The following is a 19,609-nucleotide window of genomic DNA, read 5'->3' as shown; positions in this document are numbered from 1 at the left end:
AGGAGATTTAGCTGCGGAGGCGGAGGCCTACGGCCGGGCAAAGTCGCCAGGCTTCGGCAGCGGGGCAGGGCCACAGCGCGGGCAAGCAAGGCTCCGGCCGCCCAGGTCGAAGACTGAGGAAGGGCTCCGAGAATGCCGCCCCGCCCGCGGGGACACGCTGACGCCTCGCCGCGGAACGCGCGGGAGCGACCCGACGCGGCCGCCCCTCCACTTCCGCCCCGGGAGGCTGGGCGGGGGCACTGCCCCGGCCGAGGGGACGCCCCCGCGCTGGTGGCGATGCGATTGGCCGCGGGCTGGTGACGTCGATGGGCGGGGCCGGCCTGGGACTGAATGGAGGCGGCATGTCGGCCTCCGGCCTTTCGCGCTGGGTGCTGTGGCCGGGTCGGGCCATGAGCCGGTGTGTCTTGGAGCCTCGGTCCCCCGGGAAGCGGTGGCTGGTGAGTGGGTGTGGGCGGCGACGTAGAGGATCGGGGCCCTGACTCGGGCCCTGCCGTTGTCTCCGGGTAGAGTCCCCCACATTTCTCTGTTTTCTTTACTCCACCGGCTCCAGCCTTTCAGGAGCTCGGTGCCTGCACCAAGACGCGCCGCCTACCCCCTTCTGGAGCCTTTAGGGGTTGTTGGGCTCTTTCTTTGCGCCCCATCCTCATTCGGGCCCTGCTCTTCATTTCCCGTCCTCTGCTCTGGGTCCCAGGGGATGCTGTGTTATCCAGGGTGGTGCGAGTTGTCTGGCCTCAGTTTCTCTGGTGCTGCCCGCAGGTGGCTGGCCTGGGGAACCACGGACTACCTGGTACGAGGCACAGTGTGGGCATGGCGGTGCTGGGGCAGCTGGCTCGGCGACTGGGAGTGGCAGAAAGCTGGGCGCGCGACCAGCGCTGCACTGCTGACCTTGCCCTGGCCCCGCTCGGGGATGCCCAGCTGGTTCTGCTCCGGCCAAGGAGGCTCATGAATGCCAACGGGTGGAGCGTGGCCCAAGCCGGTGAGTTGAGGTCCCCATGGATGGGTCGACCCTGGGGGCACAGGGGCCTGGCTGGGATGCTGGTTGTGGTAAGTACCTGTGGAGCTCCAATTGCTGCATGACCTTGGGTACCTTGGGAGCCTCGGTTTCTTTACATGTGAAATGGGTTCTCTTTTGGCTCCTCCTTATGAGAGCCAGGGTAACACACTCCTGTGCAGATGGGCAGTAATCAGGACTACTGTTTCCCTGTACCAAGCTGAGCTGTTTGGGCTGACTGCAGAAGAGGTCTACCTGGTACATGACGAACTGGACAAGCCCTTGGGGAAACTGGCTCTGAAGCTGGGGGGCAGTGCCAGGTGAGGCCCTGAGATGCTCAGGGTTGGGGTAGGGATGCTGGCCTCCCAGTTGGGGTGGAGTAGGGCTGCTGTTCCAGTCCCCCAAGGAATGAGTCACTCTGAACCCGTCCTGGGCAGGGTGGGGTGGAAAGGTGTTGACCCAGGGAAGCACTAACTGTTCTCCCATATCCCTTGAAGGGGCCACAATGGAGTCCGTTCCTGCATTAGCTGCCTCAACTCCAGTGTGAGTCTGCCCTTCTGTCCTACACTGCTTGAGGGGTGGCCATGGGGGATGCCCAGCATGCCTCACCAAAGCTCTCTGGGCCCATCTCTTTCCCCCACAGGCAATGCCAAGGTTGCGGGTGGGCATTGGGCGCCCAACACACCCTAGTGCAGTAAAGGCCCACGTCCTGAGCTGCTTCTCCCCAGAGGAGCAGGAGTTGCTGCCCCTGTTGCTAGACCGTGCTGCTGAGCTGCTCTTGGACCACATCCGTGCACGAAGCCAGGGTGCCTCACCAGGCTCCTGACACCAAAGGACACAGTTGCCTGCCTGGTGCCCACTAGCCAGCTGTACCACAGATCTGCCACGCCCACCTGTGGTATCACTTTTTATATAACTCCTCTGGGCTGTCCCAGGCCACTTACAGACTCAAGATGGGGACTGTGGCCGTCTAGACCAGTCCACTTCCAGGGTAGGGATTGATCATTTCTCCATGTGCTACTTGGGACGCAGGAAAACTTCAGAAAGACTAAATTTTTTGAGCTTCTTTAGAGAGCTTGACGCACGTGTCTGTAAGATTAAAGATGCCAGCTTGGAATCTGTGGTCTCCTCAGGCAGACCCACCCATCCCCCACCAGTGGGGCGGGGCCTGCAGGATTAGCAAGCCCCTTTCCCAGGGAGGAGCGTGCATGCGTCAGCCCAGGAGGCCCTGCCACACCTTCCTTCAGCCCGGTTTACACAAGGGGAAGTTCAGATCCAGCCACATCCCTAAGGTCACATGGTGCAGTCTGACGGAGCCACAATGTACACCCGGGGCTGGCTGCCACCTTGCTGTCCTTGGGGCTCTGGCACCCTCACCTCTGAGAAACTGTGTGCCCGGAAGGGCTTCATGCGGGTGACGTAGGAGAGCTGCCTGAGGTCCTGGGAGTTAGGTGGGATGTGGACCTGGCGAGGCACCAGTCCTAGATCTCCTGGCTGGTAGGGTGTGATGCCGGACAGCTGCCGCAGCAGAGATGCCGCCCTGGCTGACTGGCTGCTGGGCTGCCTGTGGGGAGGGACCAGGGTCATTTCCTCCACCTGGCTCCTTGGAGAGGTCAGCTGAGGGCAGCCTCCTATGGGTGCTGTGGCTGCCTCTTCTGTTGTCATTACCCAGGAATCTAACCTAGGGGCACTTATCCACTGAGCGACGTCCCCAGCCCTTTTTATTTTTTATTTTGAGACAGGGTCTCTCTAAGTTGCTTAGCGCTTCACTAAGTTGCTGAGGCTGGCTTCGAACTTGTGATCCTCCTTCCTCAGCCTCCTGAGTTGCTGGGGTTACAGGAGTGTGCCACTGTGCCTGGCAATGGCTGCCTCTTTTGAGGCCACAAGGGCCACCTGCTCACCTTTCCTTGAGTGGGCCACAGGGCTGGGTCTCCTGGACAGGACACACAGCTATATGGGGACTCAGGACCATGGCAGAGCTGAGCAGGGCCAGCAGTTGCTTCAGCATCTCCTTGTGCCGCAGCTGGAATACCACATCAAAGTAGTCATCCTCTTCCTCTGTTTGCATCTGCCAGTAGAGACAGGGGTGGGATTAGGCCCACAGTGGCCCCAACTCCCACCTACCTCTGGGGTACTCTAACTCCAGTGCCTATTTTCTCATTGTCCCCTCACTGGAATGGGACACCCATTCTCCAGTTGGGAACACTGAGGCCCAAGGTCTCCAAACCTCAAAGAAAGCCTTCGGTTCTTGCGAGATCTCAAAGAGTCAAAGGAATTTTTTTTTTTTTTTGTACTGAGGATTGAACCCAGGGGCACTTAACCACTAAGCTATATCCTCAGCCCTTTTTACTTTTTATTTTGAGACAGGGTTTCACTAAGTTTCTGAGGGTCTCTCTAAATTGCTGAGGCTGGCCTTGAACTTGTGATCCTCCTGCCTCAGACTTCCGAATTGCTGGGATTATAGGTGTATTTCAAAGGGTTTTTTGAAATCCAGAATCAAAAAAGAACAGACTGTCCAGGAGCCTCAGACGAAGAGGGGCGTCTGAGCCTGGTCTTGGCCTGGCCTGTTCCATGACCATACTCTTTGAGAATAGCTTCTGTCCTTCTTCCACTCCTTCCTGCTGCCTCCTACTTCCTCTTACCTGCAGAATGTCCTGGAGAAGAATGGTGGCCTGGGCCAGGGCCATCTCCAAGGTGGCCCGAGCCTTCTGCTCCTCCGCCAGCTCCCGCCGTAGCCGCTGTACCTCTGCCTGCTGCTGCTCCAGCTGCTGTATCAGCTGGTCTGTCTGGCTCCTGGTCCAGGGCAGGAGAGTCAACAGCCTTCCCCATTCCTGGGTTGGGACTGGCACCACCGGGCCCTGCAGTTTCTCTTCAGCCCATCCACACCCAGGCCTCAGCTTGTCTGACAGACAAAACCTTGAGGCCCCTATAGAGAGGGGAAGTCATGGCCTGGCCACGTGGCCGACGCTGGACGGGCCAAGCCGGGCCCCCCTCTCCCGCCCTTCCACAGTGGGCCCACCTCAGTGTCTGGTTGTCCATCTGCAGCTGCAGGAAGCTCTGCTCCAATTCTTGCAGCAGGAGACGCAGCTGCTTGGCCTCCGTGGTGCCCTGCTGATGCTCGCGGCACCTCTCTGTCAGCATGAGGATGATCTGCGGGGGCAGGTGGCACTCCCAGGCACAGCACAGGACTCCAGCCTGCCCTGCACCCCGAGTTCTAGACACGGCCAGGGCTTGCCCCATGGACGGAGGCCAGCACCACCTCTGAACAGGAGCTGGGCCCGCCCGGGGCCCTCCATGAGGACGCCCTGTCCCCCCAATGTGCTGCCCTCCCTTATCGCTTGGCTTCAGCCTGGGCCCACCTCTCCAGGCTGTGGGCACCCAGAGGGCAGGGCCCCGAGGGTTCCTTCCTGCTTCATGTACCAATTGCCCTGAGAGGTCACTGCAGGCACACCTTCTGGTGGCCTCTGCTGTTTCTGGCCATGACCTTGTGCGTGTCCTCCATCAGCTCCAGCTGCTTGCGCAGCTCACCCTGGCTGCCCTTGAGCTGCTCGTTCTCCTGCAGCAGCTGCACGCCTTGCTGGGACACCTTGGCCAGCTTCAGGGTCACCGTGCTGTTCTCTAGGATGGCCCGCCTTGTCGTCTCCCACATCTGGCTGGTGGCCACTTTGCGGAACTCAGTGGCCACCAGATTCACGCGCTGGATGATCTCTTTCCTCAGTCTGGTTGGTGAGAGTAGAGGGTCAGGTAGAGGGACGCAGGCCCAGCATTCCCCTCTGTGGGCTCTCCAGAGTGCCCAGGGCCACTAAAGCCCTCTGGGCCTGAGTAGGAGGCCTTCCCATAGACCCTCTGGGATTTGGGGGTTTGAACCTTTGCAGTATATTACTGATTGCCTATGAAATAGATATGACTTAAATCCAAGAAGTGGGGAAAGGAAATCCGGGCTTCTCCAGTCCGAGGCCTTAAGTCCCAGCCAGAGTTCTGGGAAGCAGAGGCTGGAAGTCATTGACCTAGTCCAGTCTCCCCAGTTAGAAGCTGAAGCCTGAAGACTGGGATCTGTGGCCCCAGCAGGGTGCCCAGCCTACCTACCTGTCCTTGTCCAGCACCGACTTCTTTTCCAGGTTGTACACATAGTCCTTGTGTTCAGTCTCCTGCCTCTGCAGCTGTTCCTCCAGTGACATGAACTTCTCCATGAGCTCCTCTTTCTGCAGCCGGAACTCCTCCAGGGCTGCCAGCTTCCCCGCTGCCCCCCAGAAGACAGGTCTGATGAGGGGCTGCCCTGGACTGCCCTGGGTGATGCCCCTCAGGTCTCCACCATCCTGTCCAAGCCCTCCTGTCCCACCTGCGCATCCTGCTTCAGCAGGGCTGACCCACTGGCCCTGCCCAGTCCTGCCCATCTCAGTGCCACCTCTGGGATGCCCGCCTGCCTCCCTGCTAATGATCTTGTTCAGGTTCCTCCTCCTCCAGAAAGGCTCCCGATGCTGGCCTCTACTCCCCTCTCACGAGAGTAGTGGTGAGCACAGCAGCTGAATGGGAGCCTCTTTTTCTGGGCCTAGCACTTGGGCTGTCATTTGAACCAGCTGGTTGGCCTTGAGCCAGACCCCCCCTTTTAAAATGTTTCCTCATCTGTGAGTGGGGAAGGGAGGATAGTATCTCTGCTTTGCAGAATCACAGGGACCATTATGGAAGAGAACGTATGTGAAGTCACACATCTGCTGTCCCTCAAGGTAGACATGTCACCTCCGTTTCCCAGGTGAGGAAATGGTCACAGACAAGCGCTTGCCCCAGGCCACACGTGCTGTCAGTGGCAGAGCTGGGACCCGAGCCTGCATCCCCTGCACCTGTGGTCCATGGCAGTCCCCTCCTCACCAAGGATGATGTTCTCCGTGGTGAGCTGGTCCTTGGTCTCCTGGAACTCATGGCGCACCTGGGCCAGCTGGGCCTCAAAGGCGTCCTTCTCCATCTCCTTTGCCAGCTGCAGGCTTTGCAGCTGCTCATTGAGGTCCGTGATCTCGTCCACCCGCTGGTTGAGCGTGCGCTTGAGGAAGGCCACAATCTCCTTCTTGTTATTAGCCAGCTGTTCAAACTCCTGGCGGAAGAGTTTCTCCTGCGCAGCCAGCTCGTCCCACTTCCGCTGGTACCTGGGGCCAGAGCGAGGCAGAGGTTCAGGGTCCGGCCAGGCAAGCCGGAACTCCAGGGCAGCGGGGCCCACTCTTCTAGACCCCGTCCAGGAAAGGAGCCCTCCTGGGCGAGTGCATCCCCACCTCCTCTGTGCCCTTCTGCTGCCTCTCACAGCCTCAGCACTTTATATCTAGTACGTGGCTGGGGGGTAAGCCCTGGAGGGCTGAGCCATTACTTTGTTCACGGCTGTGTCCTCTCCTTTGTGCCTGGCACGTAGTAGGTATGCATTTGTGGAGTAACGCTGAGTGCTCACAACAGCCTATAAGGATGGAGGTGTTCTGATGATGACGCCCATTTTATAGAGGCTCAGAAGGATGAAGCCAGTCTTAGTCGGCAAAGCCAGAACTTGAACCCCAATCTGACCTGCAAGTCGAGGCTCTTGGGCACTACGCCTACTGCTGCAATCGGCCGCTCTGCCTCTCCTTAACACACCCACAATGAGAACCCCAGGTCTAAATACCAGCTGTCTTTCCCTGTGTTCACCGAATAGGCCCCGGTGTTCGTGGCCCCTTCTTGACTCTTTGGTGCTAGCCTATAGGTTGGCTCTTGTCCCACTCATTAGTCAAGACCTAATGACTTGCTCTTTTCCACTTGGCAGACCCTTGACCTTGTCCACCTCTGTTGTCAGAGACTGGCAAATAGTAAGCACCCAATAACTGTCTGATAAATGCATTTTTCCTGACACATTCCACCTAATGTCTCAGCTTGAGGAAACTTTGTGGATGTTAAGACTGATTTACTGGTTTCAAGTGGAATTGACCTCACTTGGAAAGTTGTCTTCATAATTTATTGAACCAGGGTTCTTTGAATGACAGTAATCATGCACGTGGAGCAGATGGTGTGAGGTGAAGTGAGGAAGCAGCCCGTGTGGGGTGTCAGACCAGGGCTGTCATCCTGGTGCCTCTTTTTCCTGGGGGTGGCTTCCCCACTCTGAGCCTCAGTCCCCAGTCTATGCAGCGGGGTGCACCAGGACCTCTCTCATATTGTTGTGAGGACACGGCGAGGGACAGCCCGGGGCCCCACACGAACTGGGATTATCTGCAGCATCTGTATAGGGAACAGCTACTGCCGGCTAGTCTGTGTAAGGGTCACCCTGAACCTGGGGTGGTGACTCCTAACTGGGAGGAAACTGGATTTAAGAAAGACGACGGGCAAATCAACGCATTTCTAAATGAAGGGGTAGAGATCCCTTCCCACCATCTACAGCACACACGAAGCTGGTCCTCAGATCCACTGTCCGTTGTGGAGGGGTCTCAACCTTCCTCACATCAGGAGGTGGACTGACCTGCCCACCTGTCATTTCCAATGCATCCCACTGACTAAACTCTACCCTTCTACAGAGCGCAAGATCCCGTGGGGCTGGAGTGAGGCAGGAGGGCAGGGGCTCGTCTGGGGTGGGGCCACCAGTCAGCATTGTGGTCCTAAGACTGGGCGCTGAGAAGGGAGGAAAATCCATTTGCCCTATTTTTTCATTTGCAGTACGGGGGTCGAATCTCAGACATGCACGTTAGGCAGGTGCTGTACCTCTGAGCTGCGGCCCTCTCCCTCTCCTCAAAATTCTGATGCTCCCCAATGTTGGCTATTAGGAAACTGGGCCGGGGGAGATAGGTCTGCACATGCCGAGGGGGTTCAGAACAGGGGGCTAGGTCCCCTGGCCAAGCTAGGGGGGCCTCTGACCCAGCAGCACCAGCCTCCCCGCCACCCACCCACCGGGCCAGGCGGTCCTCCAGGTCTCGGATCTGGTTGAGGTAGAACTCCCGCATCTCCTCTATCGAGGGCCCTTCCACAATCTTGACGGTCACCGGGGGATCCTTCTTGCCCTTCTTCTTCTTGACCTCAGGCTCCTTGCCTCCCAAAATTGCCTTCTTTTTGGAAGCCATGGCTAAAGGCAACCCTGTTCTAAAGTCCCACTAAGAGGCCAAGTGGTTGCTAAGGAAGTTAGGGCCATACATAGCAACAGCCTGAGCGAGGCTGGGCTTAAAGGGCCCCTGCCCTATTGCTCACTGGGTGCCTGTGTCTGGCCTCCACTCCAAGGCAGAGAGCACAACTGGGGGCCTAGGCCAGGGTACCCCAGGCAATGGTAGATCAGGATGCCAGGTTCCTGGGGCACACTTTTGAGTTGTGGGAAGACCTTTCCTTCCCCCAGTTGGAAATAAGTGTTGTGGGAAATTAGAGTGGTCAGGGCCCTGAACATCATCAGCCTACCCTCTGAGCCTGTCAGAAGATGGAGGTCCAGAGAGAGTGGGAGAGTCACCTGGCCCCCAGTGCAGACAGTGTCTCCCCTGAGGTCCCTGAGGCCATCTTGCTGGTTGTGTGTTGGTGCAGCTACCCCGCAGTCTTTCTGTTGCTGTCGACAACAGTGGAGAGGGAGCCATCTGGTAAGAAAGGACATGTTATATTGGAAGCTCTTAACTGGGACCCTGGGACATCCTTCTGTGGAGGCTGGGTTCATTTCCACAATGCTTCGGGGAGGCACTCCATTTATCCAGTGCTGCCCCAGACACACAGGCCTATTCTGTAGCTTGGCCTGGGTGGCAGCATTGTCAGGGAAGGGCAGCACCTGGGGTGGGGAACCAGCATGCTGAGGGAGGGCACCGAAGCTGGCGGCTGCCCTGGCTGGCAGCTGTGTGTCCCAAACAGGCTCTGGCTCCTTTCCTCCCAGTGCTGATCTCAACCAGTCATGCCTGTTTACCTGCTTGTGTCCTCACGGGTCACACACTCCCTGGGACTGTGACCAGGTCATCCCTGTTGTCTCAGTGTGGTCTTACCCTAGTTCTAGAGCAAAGGCTCCAGCTACCAAAGGTCCCAACAGACCAGGCTTGGCCACCTGTCCTGAGCCAATCAGAGACAGCAGTGGTACAGGGCAGAAAAGGAACTTTAATCAGTGACTCTGTGCTGGAAGAGCAGGTGCAGCGGACGGTGGCCACAGATCTGTCTTTGAGGGACTGACAGAAACCTTGAGGATTTATAGAAAAGGTGAACACAGGCATGGCTGGCGTGCCCAGGCTGGGGGTGTGCACAGCTGGCAGAGTAGGTCGCCTGGGTCCGGCCATGGTCAGATGATCATTGTCTCAGTTCTGGTTCTGCCTGGTAGCTTCAGAGAAGTCCTGATCACTGGAGGGGGCAATTGGTTCCCATGAGATGAGTGCTCCTGCGTGGGGGAGCTCAGTTCCTGTCATGGGGTAATTGCTCCCAGTGAGCAGGGTGCTCTCACAGGGTGATATGTCTGCGAGATTCTGCTGTTTCTGAAAGCCAAGGTGACTGCAGGTGTCGGGCAATGACTGGAGACTTCCAGGTGCCACTCCAGGGGTTCTGGAACAGGACTTTGTAAAAGCTGGAAGTTGAATGTCCCTGAAAATCTTGAAAATATCTTAGTTACTTTTGTTGTCCTCAGTCTTGAAGGTGACAAGACAGGTTAGGCAAATTTAGGGCCAATAAACCTCATATTCCACTCCTAGAGTGATTGACATGCCTGTGTGCAGAGCTGAGCTGGTACCTGACCCAAAGTTTGAGATAATGGAAGCGACAGACACAAGCTGAAGGCAGATATTCAAGTTTGATCCTGCTTTTAGTTGCATCTGCAGGCCCAAGTGAAGAGTCAATGGTTTTAGCAAAAGCGGCTCCTAGTTCTGTTCTCCCAGGGTTTGCCCAGCGAGGTGGCCAGAGCTCCATCTGGTGGACAAGGGCGAGCCCAGCAGTACCTCAACAACCGCGGTCAGTCTAAGCAGCTTGATCTTGTAAGCAGTGGGGCCCTTGGGGTGAGGGGAGGGCTGAGGAGACTTTGGGGCTTGAGCTTGGGTGCTTTCACACCTGGTATGACCCTGGGACGGGGCCTGAACTCTGAGCTGTACAGTGGGGAGACTATGCTGTGGACTGAGCAAGACCTTGTGTGGGAAGTCCATAGTGCAAGATGTGGCCGACAGGTACGGAGGAGCTGGGTATTTGGCAGCCAGCACTGCCGTTAGTAGGGCCAGCCAGCTCCAGCCTGCACTGTGGGCAGCCTCTGGAGTTTCCAGTTCTCCTGCACCCCCAGCCTACAGTGTCTATTCCCTGCCAGCAGGGGCAGCCCTGGAGGGCAAAAGGCACCCTGCAGAGGAAAGAGGACCCCCCCCTTCTGTGGGGCTTCCCCATTTGCACATGCACCACAGCCAGCAGACAGCTCCTGTCCAGGACTGCAGGTGGGAGGGTCACCGAGGTCCTGGCGGGGAGAGAGGCCTGGCCCAGTGCCCAAGATCCAGGGCGGCTTCTGCAGCCCAAAGCAATGCTCTCCCACTGGCCACAGCCCTCTTCTGGGCCCAAGCAACTCCCCCTGCAGAAGCCTGGCCAGGTGACGTTCACCTTGCCCCCATCTGCCTCTGCTCCCCTCCTTTCCTTCCTCTCTTGCCTGAGGCCTGTCGCAAGGGATGAATTCCCCGTGATGGGGGCAGGCAACCCCCAGGCAGCCTGGAGGCACCCAGGGTGTTGGCTTTGAGACCTGCCCTCCCCTCCTTTGTTAGTACCAGTCACCATGAGGGGGCAAGACCAGCCTTATCCTATAACTGCAGTCACTGGCAAGAGTGACCAGCTGGGCTTCTAGGCCAGCCTTCCAGGTGGGAGAGGCTGAGATGGGGACAGCAGGTGAGGGCTGCTGCTTCCTGGGGTCTCTGCTCCAGGGCCACGACCTCACCCACTCCAGGCAGGCCTGCGCATCCTGCCTCTCCAGCTCCTTCTGTGTCCTCCCTTGGGGCTGATCCCAAGGGCCCAGAGTGGCTGCAGCTGCCAGACCAAAGTCCTGTGTCTCAGGCAGGTTGCTATTGGGACAATGGAGGACTGCTTCTCCTAACCAAGCAGACTGTCCCTGCTTGCTCTCTGGAGTCTTGGAATCAGTCGCAAGAGCACCAGAGCAGAAGCTGCTAGGCCTGTTGAGGTCGAGGTGTGGGACTGGCACACACCCTTACCACCATGATCAATGCAAGTCACAGGGCATCCCTGAGCAAACAGGGAGGCAGCTAAGTACTGTGGCCACCTGGACCATCGCCCCATTTGGATCTACTCCACTGGATTTCAGCTTTGGAAAGAGTTTCTTCAGGGCTGGGGTTGTGGCTACGTGGTAGAGCGCTTGCCTCGCATGTGTGAGGCACTGGGTTCGATCTTCAGCACCACAGAAGAATAAATAAAATAAAGGTATGATGTCTATAATAAAAAAAGTAAAGAGTTTCTTCAGTTTGTTTCAGGATTTGGTGTAGTTTTAGAATACACTTAACAAAAGCACATTTGGACTCTGGAGGGATAGACCACCCAAGACCCTGAAGATAAGTCGCTCAAGGCCCTTGGCATCCTCGAAGTGGCGTCCTCGGCGTGAGGAAGTGTTTCCAGCCTGTGTCCTTGAGGCCACCGCGTGGAATGTGCAGTCAGTCCCTCACCAAGCACGCCAGGCAAACCTCTGACACCGAGGCCTCGACCTGACGTCACGACCTGCACTGTCCCCTCCGCTCTGAATCCGATCAGGAGGAACACTGCCCCACCACCAGGCCTCGGTGCTGTGCGTAGCCTCCTTCACTCCCGAGCCAGGCCCTCCACGGCTTGAGGCCCGAGGCCCTTTCAGCACCGGGCTCACTGGAAAGTCGCTTCTGAGCACGGAGCTTGTTAAAACTGTATTTCTGTTTTAATTGTGGTTAAAAAAAAATTACCATCTTCACCCTTTTTCAAAAACGTTTTTTTAGATGTTGGTAGACCTTTATTTTTTTCATTTATTTCTAAATAAATCGAACCCAGTGCCTCACACATGCGAGGCAAGCACTCTACAAGTAGCCACAACCCCAGCCCTATCGTCAGCCCTTTTAAGTATCCAGCTCTGTGGCATTAAGCACATCCACAATATTGTGCCACCATCATCACTAGCCACCTCCAGAACTCAGTCTTGCAAAACAGAAACTCCCCGGGTAAACACAATTCCTGGGCTTGTGATGTGGCTCAGTGGCAGAGCACTTGCCTAGCATGCACAAGGCCCTGGGTTTGATCACCAGCACCAAGAAAATGAAACCCATTAACTCCCCATGTCCTCAGTCCCCAGGCCTTAGAAGCTGCCTTTCTGTATGAGTTTGACTATTCTAGGCTCCTTATGTAAGTGGAATCTTACAGTGTTTAAGTTTTGTGACCACTGGCTTAGCCTAATGTTTTCCAAGTTCACGTTGTAGCATGCATCAGAATTTCCTTCCTTTTTAAGGCTAAATAATATTCCTGTGTTTTGTTCAACTGTTCATCCATTGTTAGACATTTGGGCTGCTTTAGTCTTTTGGCTACTGCAAATGATGCTGTTGTGAACAGAGTTGTACCAATATCTTGGCAAGTCCCTTCAACTCTTTTGGAAAGAATTACTGATCATATGGAGTTCTATTTTTAATTTTACTTTTGGCACGGGGATTGAACCTGGGGTGCTCTGCCACTGAGCTACATCCCCAGCCCTTTTTATTTTTCATCGAGACAGTCTGAGTTGCCCAGGTCATCCTTGAACTTGCAATCCTCCTGCCTCAGCCTCCGTTCGCTGGGATTACAGGCGTGCACCACCGTACTTGGCTGCTTTCGTTTTGGAGGAACATCCATCCTGTTTTCCTCAGCAGCTGCACAATTTTGCATTCCCACCCAGTGCGCAAGGGTCCCAGTTGCTCCACGTCCATGCAGACGCTTGTTTTGTTTGTTATTTTTTATAACAGCCATTCTAAGGGGCATTTCCCAAGTGAGAGTAAAGCTGAGTGTCGTCTCGCGTGCTTGTCGCTTGCACATTTTCCTTGGAGAAGTGTCTGTTCAAGTCCTTTGCCTACTTTCTAGCCAGGTCATTTTCTGTTGTTGAGTTGTAGCAGTTCTTTCTATAGCTATTCACGGGTACCTGAACGTACATGTTCACGCACACACGCACACTGGCCATCAGGGAACAGAAGTGTAACTCGCCGTGGCTTGCCTGTGTAAAGCCATCTCCTGTCCCAGCCTGACGGACTCACGCTCCACATTCACCAGAATCCCACCACCCACCTCTACTGACAGAGTCGACCTGAGCGTGGCGAACATGGGCCCTGGAGCCAGACTGCCGTGTCGTGCGTGGGCTGGGGGACTTTGGCCAAGTTGCTCTGTCCCTCTGCACATCTGCACCCCCTGTGAAGGCGGGCCGCTGACATCTCACTCCTAGAGTGGAGAAGACTCCGCAAGACCCTTGGAAGCCTGCTGGGCCTGGGGCCTGCACATGACGGGTGCTGTGTCTGCTAGCCACAGTAGGAAGCGTCTCTTTTCTTGATTCAAGGAAGCCCTTTCAGGCCACTGATCCATTGGTGACGGAGGACACGAGGCAGCATGACGGCATCGTCCCTTCGCAGGGCAGCCTGCTTGGGCGCCCATCCTCACCACTCCCACCAGTGTTCTTATGCATCACAACCAAGGCACCACCGAGGTGCCCACAGGTGGCACAGGGCACCTGCTCTGCCAGCCTGGCGCTAAGCACATTTTTATGGAACTTGGGCCTCGTGCAGGAGAGGCGAGTGCTCTGCCACTGAGCTGCTCCCCAGCCCCCGTGGTGCTTTTAGTGAGGTTTGAACTTGACACATGGCTCTACGTGTCCTCCCGTACCTTGCTCTTCACTCAACGTCAAGTTCCTGAGAGTTATTCGTGGTGATGTCTGTAACTGGAGGCCATGCATTTTTAACTGCCCTGAAGCACTCCCGGGGGAGTGTGCGACCTGCCCAACTCACAGCGAGCATTCGACCCCTTTTCCATTTGTGAGCACGTGTACTCTTTCCCCAGGCCCCCTCTTCCCCTCACTGATGACTGAGCACTTACTGTGGGCATGATGGGAGGAGCAAAGTCCCCCAGCAAATTCATGTAGAAAGAGGCCGAGAGTGGATCCACCCAGGGCTGCTGTCGCTGAGGTCTTTTCCCCTAGCCGCTCTGCCATTCTGCCTCCCCAGGAATGGACGCCTGGTGTTACAAATTCTAGCAACAAGCCTTGAGTTGTTAAATTTCTCCTTGTGATGAAGGTGCCTTTGTCCATTTTCTGTTCCTATAATGAAATACCGGAGGCTGGGCAATATATGAAGAAAAGAGGTTTATTTAGCTACCATTTTGGAGATTCAAGGGTATGGCACTGGCATGGGCTCAGCTCTAGCCAGGACCCCATGGCTGATTGCATAATGGTGGCAATACTCGAGAGAGTGATCACATGGCAAGACGGAAGCCAAAGTCCACAGAGGGTGAACAAGAACTCCACCAATCCCTCCCGGAACAGCACCCTTTCAATGCCTAATTAGTTCCCACCAGGTCCCACCTCTTACAGGTCCCGTCACCTCCCAGCACCAACACACCGAGGACCAGGCTTTCTCCTACTCCCCAAAGTAAAGCCAGCCGGGAGCTGCCCTGGACAGCAGGAGTGGGCGCTGATTTCTTTATTTATTAGACTCAAGTGCTTCAGTACAGAACGGTACAGGGATGATACACGTTTGTGCTTCAATACTTTCAAACACTGAGATTCTGATAATTTCAAGGTAAACAAGTTTCAAGACAGACTAGCTTTTTTTTTAAAATATCCTTTTGATAAATTATTTTTTATATAAATAACAGAGAAAGGAAAACCAACATGTTCGACAAACAAAGTCCTAAAGCGTGAGCGTTGCTTGGTCGGAGGGAGGGGACGAAACAAGCGGGCGTAAGAAACCAAATGGCGCAAGTCCTGGGGTTCTGTCCTAAGGAGACAGGATCTCGAGGGGAGAAGGCGACAGAAGACCCGGGGGCTAAGTCGAGTGCAAAGGAGAGTCCGAGCCGGCAGGAGAGGACACCACGGTGCGTCTGTGGCGGGCGGGCGAGGAGCGCGGTCTCAGAGGAAGGCGGCGGGGCTGGCGCACATCACATTCACAAGGACGTCACGAGACAGTAATATACACTCGGTCTGCGGGAGGAGGCAAGAGGTGGCAGGGGTGGGGCAGGGGACATTTTTTGTGACTTCCACTGTCATTATATTTCACGACAACAGCAGCAGAACAACAGTGTGCGCTCCCGAGAACGGGAGCGGCCAGGTCCTGAGGATGGGCGCACCCTTCCAGCATCTGCTTCTTCGACTTCTGCTTCACAGCTACATTTTTGTACAGCAAACAAAACGATCATTTTCTCCTACAACCAAGATGACATACGACTGCACACCACACAAACTAAAGAACTACAAAGTATCTTAAACTGAGGATAACCCGAGGACATTGCTTGAGGAGAGGGGACAGCATCAGCATCAGCCACACGGGCTCTTCTCCACGGCCAAGGGCCCTCTGCCCGGGAGCCATCAGGAACCATCTGTTCTAGTCCAGTCCTGACCTTGAACTTGACCAGGCTGATCCTTCTAGGGAAAAGGAGCTGTGAGGGGCAATGCCCCAGGGAAGGGGCCTGGTCAGCAGGGTCCCCTAACTGCTTCTCCACCCCGGGGAAGGAGTCTGCTTTTCATTGTCTATGCAGTGACCTAGGCTGGAGAAGGACCTTCCTCAAGGTCACACAGTGGGACCACAGGCTTGGGGAAGCAATGCCACACTGTGGAAGATACCAGCTGGCACCCTGCCTGGCTTTGGGGACTCCAAGCCTCCACCTGCAGCTGCACCTCCAGGGCACAAGCTGCAAGGGAAAGTAAAGAGGTCAGTCCCATCTCAGCCTCGTGAGGTGTCTGTACCCTGATTGTCACTTCCCAGCTTACCTGGGTGAGAGCAGACACTGAGCGGGTAGGAGCCGTAGTGAAGGTAACAGATTAATCCTCAGTGTAAAATACTGAAGAACACAGACAGCGCTATGATTCCCAGCAAGAACAGGAAAACCCGAAACACATCACGTTTTTAAAAACACCCAAGCTTCTGCCTTCCCTTTCTCGAGCAGTTTGCACGTGACGCGTGTGGCTATTTACAAGGTCATGGGCTCATAAATGACGGGAGGAGTCCACTCATTCTCAAGAGTTCCAAAACTTCTGCAGCTTGCACATGAACTTCTTGTAGGATACGTATATAAGATATCTTGTTAAAAACACAATGCATTATTCTCGTTTCAAACGGGAGGAGGGCATCATTAAACACAACGCAGCGCGGTGCCGGCCAGGGCGTGCAGGGCTGGGGAGGCAGCAAAGTCACCCGCGTTGCGCTCGGGGCTGCAGAGCGGTAGGAGGGGTGTGGTGTGGAGGGGCGGCTTATTTTCTAACTGCTTATTTCTTCTTCTGTTTTATTCAGTTTCTTCAGCGTGTCCAGCAGTTTTTGTGGGGTGAGGATGTGTGTGGATCCTGGGGAGGCAGAGAAGACAGTAAGCTCACCGCGCTGGCTCCTGACGCTCCTCTCCTGCCCTTCTCTGTGCCCAGGTCTGCACCCATCCTCCTCCCCCACCCTGGTCTGGGTCCAGTGGAAGTCGGGAGTGGACTGGGGCTGAGTCTAGGCCCCTGCCACAGGAGCCCAGGGAGACAGCCAGGGCTGTGCCTAAGCCAAATGCACCCTCTGGCTCAGGCAGGTCCCAGGCTGCAGCAGGGAAGGAGCCACCTCTCCTGAGAGCCAGGACCACCTGTCAGGTGGCTGCGTTGCTCAATCTCAAGCTGGAGGCGAGGCCAGGGAGTGACATGGCCAGGGGAAAAAACTGAGATCGGGGCAGGGGTTGGCAGGGGTCTGTGTGTGGAAACAGCCGTCCTGGTTGGGAGGATGTGGGTGGGGAGGCACTGACCTCGGAGCCAGCTGGTCAGCACTGCCGTGGTGGAGGGACCTCAGGTGTGAGGGAAAGGGCGGGGACCTGAGGCCTTACCTTGCAGAGACCGCGCATTGTAAGAGATTAGAAATGCTTGCAAAAGTTTAAGCTAATGGAATTAGATATATTTCTAGTGCAAAAGTAAAAAATAAATAAATAAAAAATAAAACATGAAGGCCTTTTTCATAAGGAGAAAGAGAGAGCTAATAAGTGCAATAAAAAATGATACATGGATCGTGTAGTTTGGACATGGACTTAATCAAACAGAACAGAAGTGACTTGGTGACGTGTGAGCATGAGACCCGCCACATGCAGCAGTGGACATCAAAGAAAGATCCTGGTGGGAAAGAACTAAACAAAAGAGATCCAGACTTGAAAATGTGCCTCCCTGGAGACCTGGGCGAGGGATGGGCCTTCAAGGGAGAGGCGGGAGAGGTGGGGTGGACACACAGGTGCCAGATTTCCATTTCAAGGGCAGGCAAAAGAGAGCGCGCTGGCTTGCTGGGCAGCCTCCACTACCAGTGCCTCTGACCACTACTTGCTGACCTGGAGTGCTGGAGCTGGGGCTTTCCTGGTCAGTCCAGAGCAGCAGGAAACTAGCAGCACCCTGTCTGGGGTGAGAGATGCTTTCCAGCGTCCTGCTCTGCGGTTCAAGCCCTAGGCCCCACTCACTGCTCTGGGTGAGGAGCCGGTCCTGGTTATTTCCCAGCGATGCCGAGTGTGATGCCCGGGGCACGCAGCCTGCCCTGGCCCCTGCGCTCTAAAGCTGACTCTCTCTGCTGGCCTGAGGCTGCTTAAGAGTGACACCTGGGTGTCTCTACACCCCCTCCCCACTGAAGTGCGCCCACTGTGGGGAGCTTAGGAATCTTCCTACTAGTCCTGAAGGAACTCAAAGCAAATGAGGAAAAAGGACGGAAATGTTGTGAGGCTTGTCCCCGATTCTGAAGCAGGAACAGCTGCCAGGATGAGGGCCTTCCAGACCTCAACTCCACGTGGCCTGTGTGGCAGGACGCTGAAAGCCAGCCTGGACGCAGTGTGGGAGGCACACGGGGTCCTAAGGGCAATAACACAGTGCAAGTGCCAGAGAACACCATCCCCAACGTCCTGCTCCCCAGCCACACAAGAGGGTTCCAGTAAACAAGGCAGACTCGTTTTCAATGACAAACCCCACAGGGTTCCTTTGTCAGAAGCCTATCCCAAAGTGCTCACCACTGCTTTCCATGTAGATTCAGGATGAGGGGGAGCCAGAAAGAGATCAGGGGACCCTGCTGACCACTGAGCATGCGCAGGCTTGACGGAAGAACAACTCTAGGACGAGTCCTGGGGATAACCAGTGAGGCCTCAAGGCGCTCAGCAACAGGTCCGTTCCTGGGCCTTCAAAGGGACCAGACTGGTTGGCATTGATCCAAATCACCTGGAAGCCAATTCCTGCCATGCAGTGTTCTGTATGACTTTGATAATGTCATCAAGCTTTCCACCACCATGAACACTACACACAACTGGAGTCCATAAGTCACGTGTTGCAAGTATTCTCATTTTAAACCCGCAGGTGGCTGACCATGCAGCCCTCCAGAAGAGAGTAGCAGGGGTTCACTGCTCTGAGGGTCCCTTCTGTTCCACGTAACAGAATGACTGTGAAATGTGAGCAGTGGTCTCCAAAGCACCGTGGAGGCCCAGCCAAATGCTATCTCCATGTTCCCAAAGCCACAGGCCAGACACAGCAAACGCAATGAGGAGAAATCCTTCTCTCCACACTGATGGAATCTCAACACCAGGAGTTCTCGGACTAGCTGGCCTAGTTGTCCCTGCATCGCCTGGAACAGACCCACAACTCAGAACACCCAGGGAGGTGCCTAAGGATGTGCACGTTTAAGGGTGAGCAGGTGAGCTGAGGGTTCCAGGTCTGGAGCAGCGACCGGCCCATGCTTTCATCCACAGGTGGCAAGGAAGAAGGTCTGAGGGGTGGGCTGGTGGCATGGCAGGGCCTCTGGTCTCTTGATTCTGGGCACCCGGAGGCCTCCTGGGAGGACAGAGGACGGGCAAGTGACGCTCATTGGCAGCTGGGCTGTGAATACGGACCTGACCTGAGTTTCCCGGGAGTGAAACTCCTCACCTGACCCCAACAGAAGATTCAACATAAACCATGCAACTTTCTCCCGAGCAGTACCCACAGGACAAGAGGTCCAGCCCAGCCTAGAATTCTCTCATTTGCTTCTCATGTCCTCCTGTGCATCCCCTGGGGAGTGGTATTTTAGCCTAAATTAACTAAAGAGGTTGACTCCAATCAAAGATGTCACTCATGGACAGTTTAGAGGTGTGACCAGGAGACTATGAGGAGGCTCGGTGGGCCTGCCCTTCTGCTGTCCGCACCGGTTCCCTGTGATGCAGACCTGGGGGGGATGCTTCGTGACAGGAGAGAGGACAGAGTGAGGTACTGTCACCGTGCACGGTGCCTGCTGGGGACATCTCAGTGCTGGGCAAGTGGAAATTCATCGTCTCTTAACAGACAGGCCACTGCAAAACTGCTGTGGAAGGGAAAGCTCGGGCTCTCCAGAGGGCTGGCTGCGTTGTTCTGTGGGACAGCAGCAGGCGGGCAGGCCGGCATCTGCTGACCTCACTGGTGCTAGATTCTGTGGTTGCTGCTGCTGCTGCTTTTTTTGGGGAGTGGGGGACACTGAGCATTGAACCCAGGGACGCTTTACTATTGAGCTACATCCCCAGCCCTTG

At 55.7% G+C, this 19,609-nt stretch overlaps 3 protein-coding genes and 1 long non-coding RNA gene across 8 annotated transcripts in view; 2 read left to right on the top strand and 2 right to left on the bottom strand.

The window, feature by feature from the left end:
* The first annotated feature begins 13 nt into the window (after positions 1-13).
* Positions 14-2,153, top strand: PTRH1 (peptidyl-tRNA hydrolase 1 homolog). Its single transcript, XM_079112967.1, is given in 6 exon segments — positions 14-295; positions 298-437; positions 757-976; positions 1,212-1,311; positions 1,489-1,534; positions 1,635-2,153. Coding segments are annotated over 6 exon segments (852 nt in total). The 5' UTR covers positions 14-132; the 3' UTR covers positions 1,818-2,153.
* On the bottom strand, positions 1,950-8,537 carry CFAP157 (cilia and flagella associated protein 157). Of its 4 annotated transcripts, XM_079112941.1 has the most exons (9): positions 7,880-8,535; positions 5,858-6,129; positions 5,078-5,231; positions 4,443-4,710; positions 4,011-4,141; positions 3,634-3,784; positions 2,893-3,059; positions 2,369-2,555; positions 1,950-2,080 (listed from the first exon to the last, which is right to left on the bottom strand). In XM_079112941.1, the coding sequence occupies exons 1-9, from the start codon at positions 8,047-8,049 to the stop codon at positions 2,009-2,011; spliced, it is 1,572 nt and encodes a 523-aa protein (XP_078969067.1). In that variant the 5' UTR covers positions 8,050-8,535; the 3' UTR covers positions 1,950-2,008. The 4 variants fall into 4 exon arrangements, with proteins under 4 accessions (XP_078969067.1, XP_078969069.1, XP_078969068.1 ...); XM_079112943.1 differs by lacking the exon at positions 2,369-2,555 and having other exon boundaries at positions 1,972-2,080; positions 7,880-8,536; XM_079112942.1 differs by lacking the exon at positions 1,950-2,080 and having other exon boundaries at positions 2,237-2,555; positions 4,476-4,710; positions 7,880-8,537.
* Positions 8,411-18,445, top strand: LOC306645321. Its single transcript, XR_013759601.1, has 3 exons — positions 8,411-8,547; positions 16,384-16,508; positions 18,432-18,445. It is a non-coding gene; the product is annotated as an uncharacterized lncRNA (long non-coding RNA).
* Positions 14,224-19,609, bottom strand: part of STXBP1 (syntaxin binding protein 1) — a 66,562-nt gene continuing 61,176 nt past the window's right edge. For both annotated transcript variants that reach the window (XM_079112928.1, XM_079112929.1), the window contains one exon: positions 14,224-16,433. Coding sequence is in view for 1 of the 2 variants with exons in the window: in XM_079112929.1 (XP_078969055.1) it covers positions 16,351-16,433 (83 nt within the window). In the remaining variant the exon portion in view is untranslated. The remainder of the gene's footprint in view (positions 16,434-19,609) is intronic.

This window comes from Sciurus vulgaris (assembly GCF_902686455.1).
Source record: "Sciurus vulgaris genome assembly, chromosome: 15".
In the NCBI taxonomy this organism is placed as follows: domain Eukaryota; kingdom Metazoa; phylum Chordata; class Mammalia; order Rodentia; family Sciuridae; genus Sciurus; species Sciurus vulgaris.
Note: the sequence above shows the minus strand (reverse complement) of the source record. Positions and strands in the feature narration are given on the sequence as shown.

What these genes read in the sequence shown, in the direction of transcription:
- CFAP157 (XM_079112940.1), bottom strand. Translation starts at nt 8,049, where the DNA reads ATGGCTTCCAAAAAGAAGGCAATTTTGGGAGGCAAGGAGCCTGAGGTC. An exon ending in CTGGAGGACCGCCTGGCCCG is followed by an intron (nt 6,130 to 7,879) that starts GTGGGTGGGTGG and finishes CTCTGGCCCCAG; the next exon opens with GTACCAGCGGAAGTGGGACG. An exon ending in TCGGTGCTGGACAAGGACAG is followed by an intron (nt 4,711 to 5,077) that starts GTAGGTAGGCTG and finishes CTCACCAACCAG; the next exon opens with ACTGAGGAAAGAGATCATCC.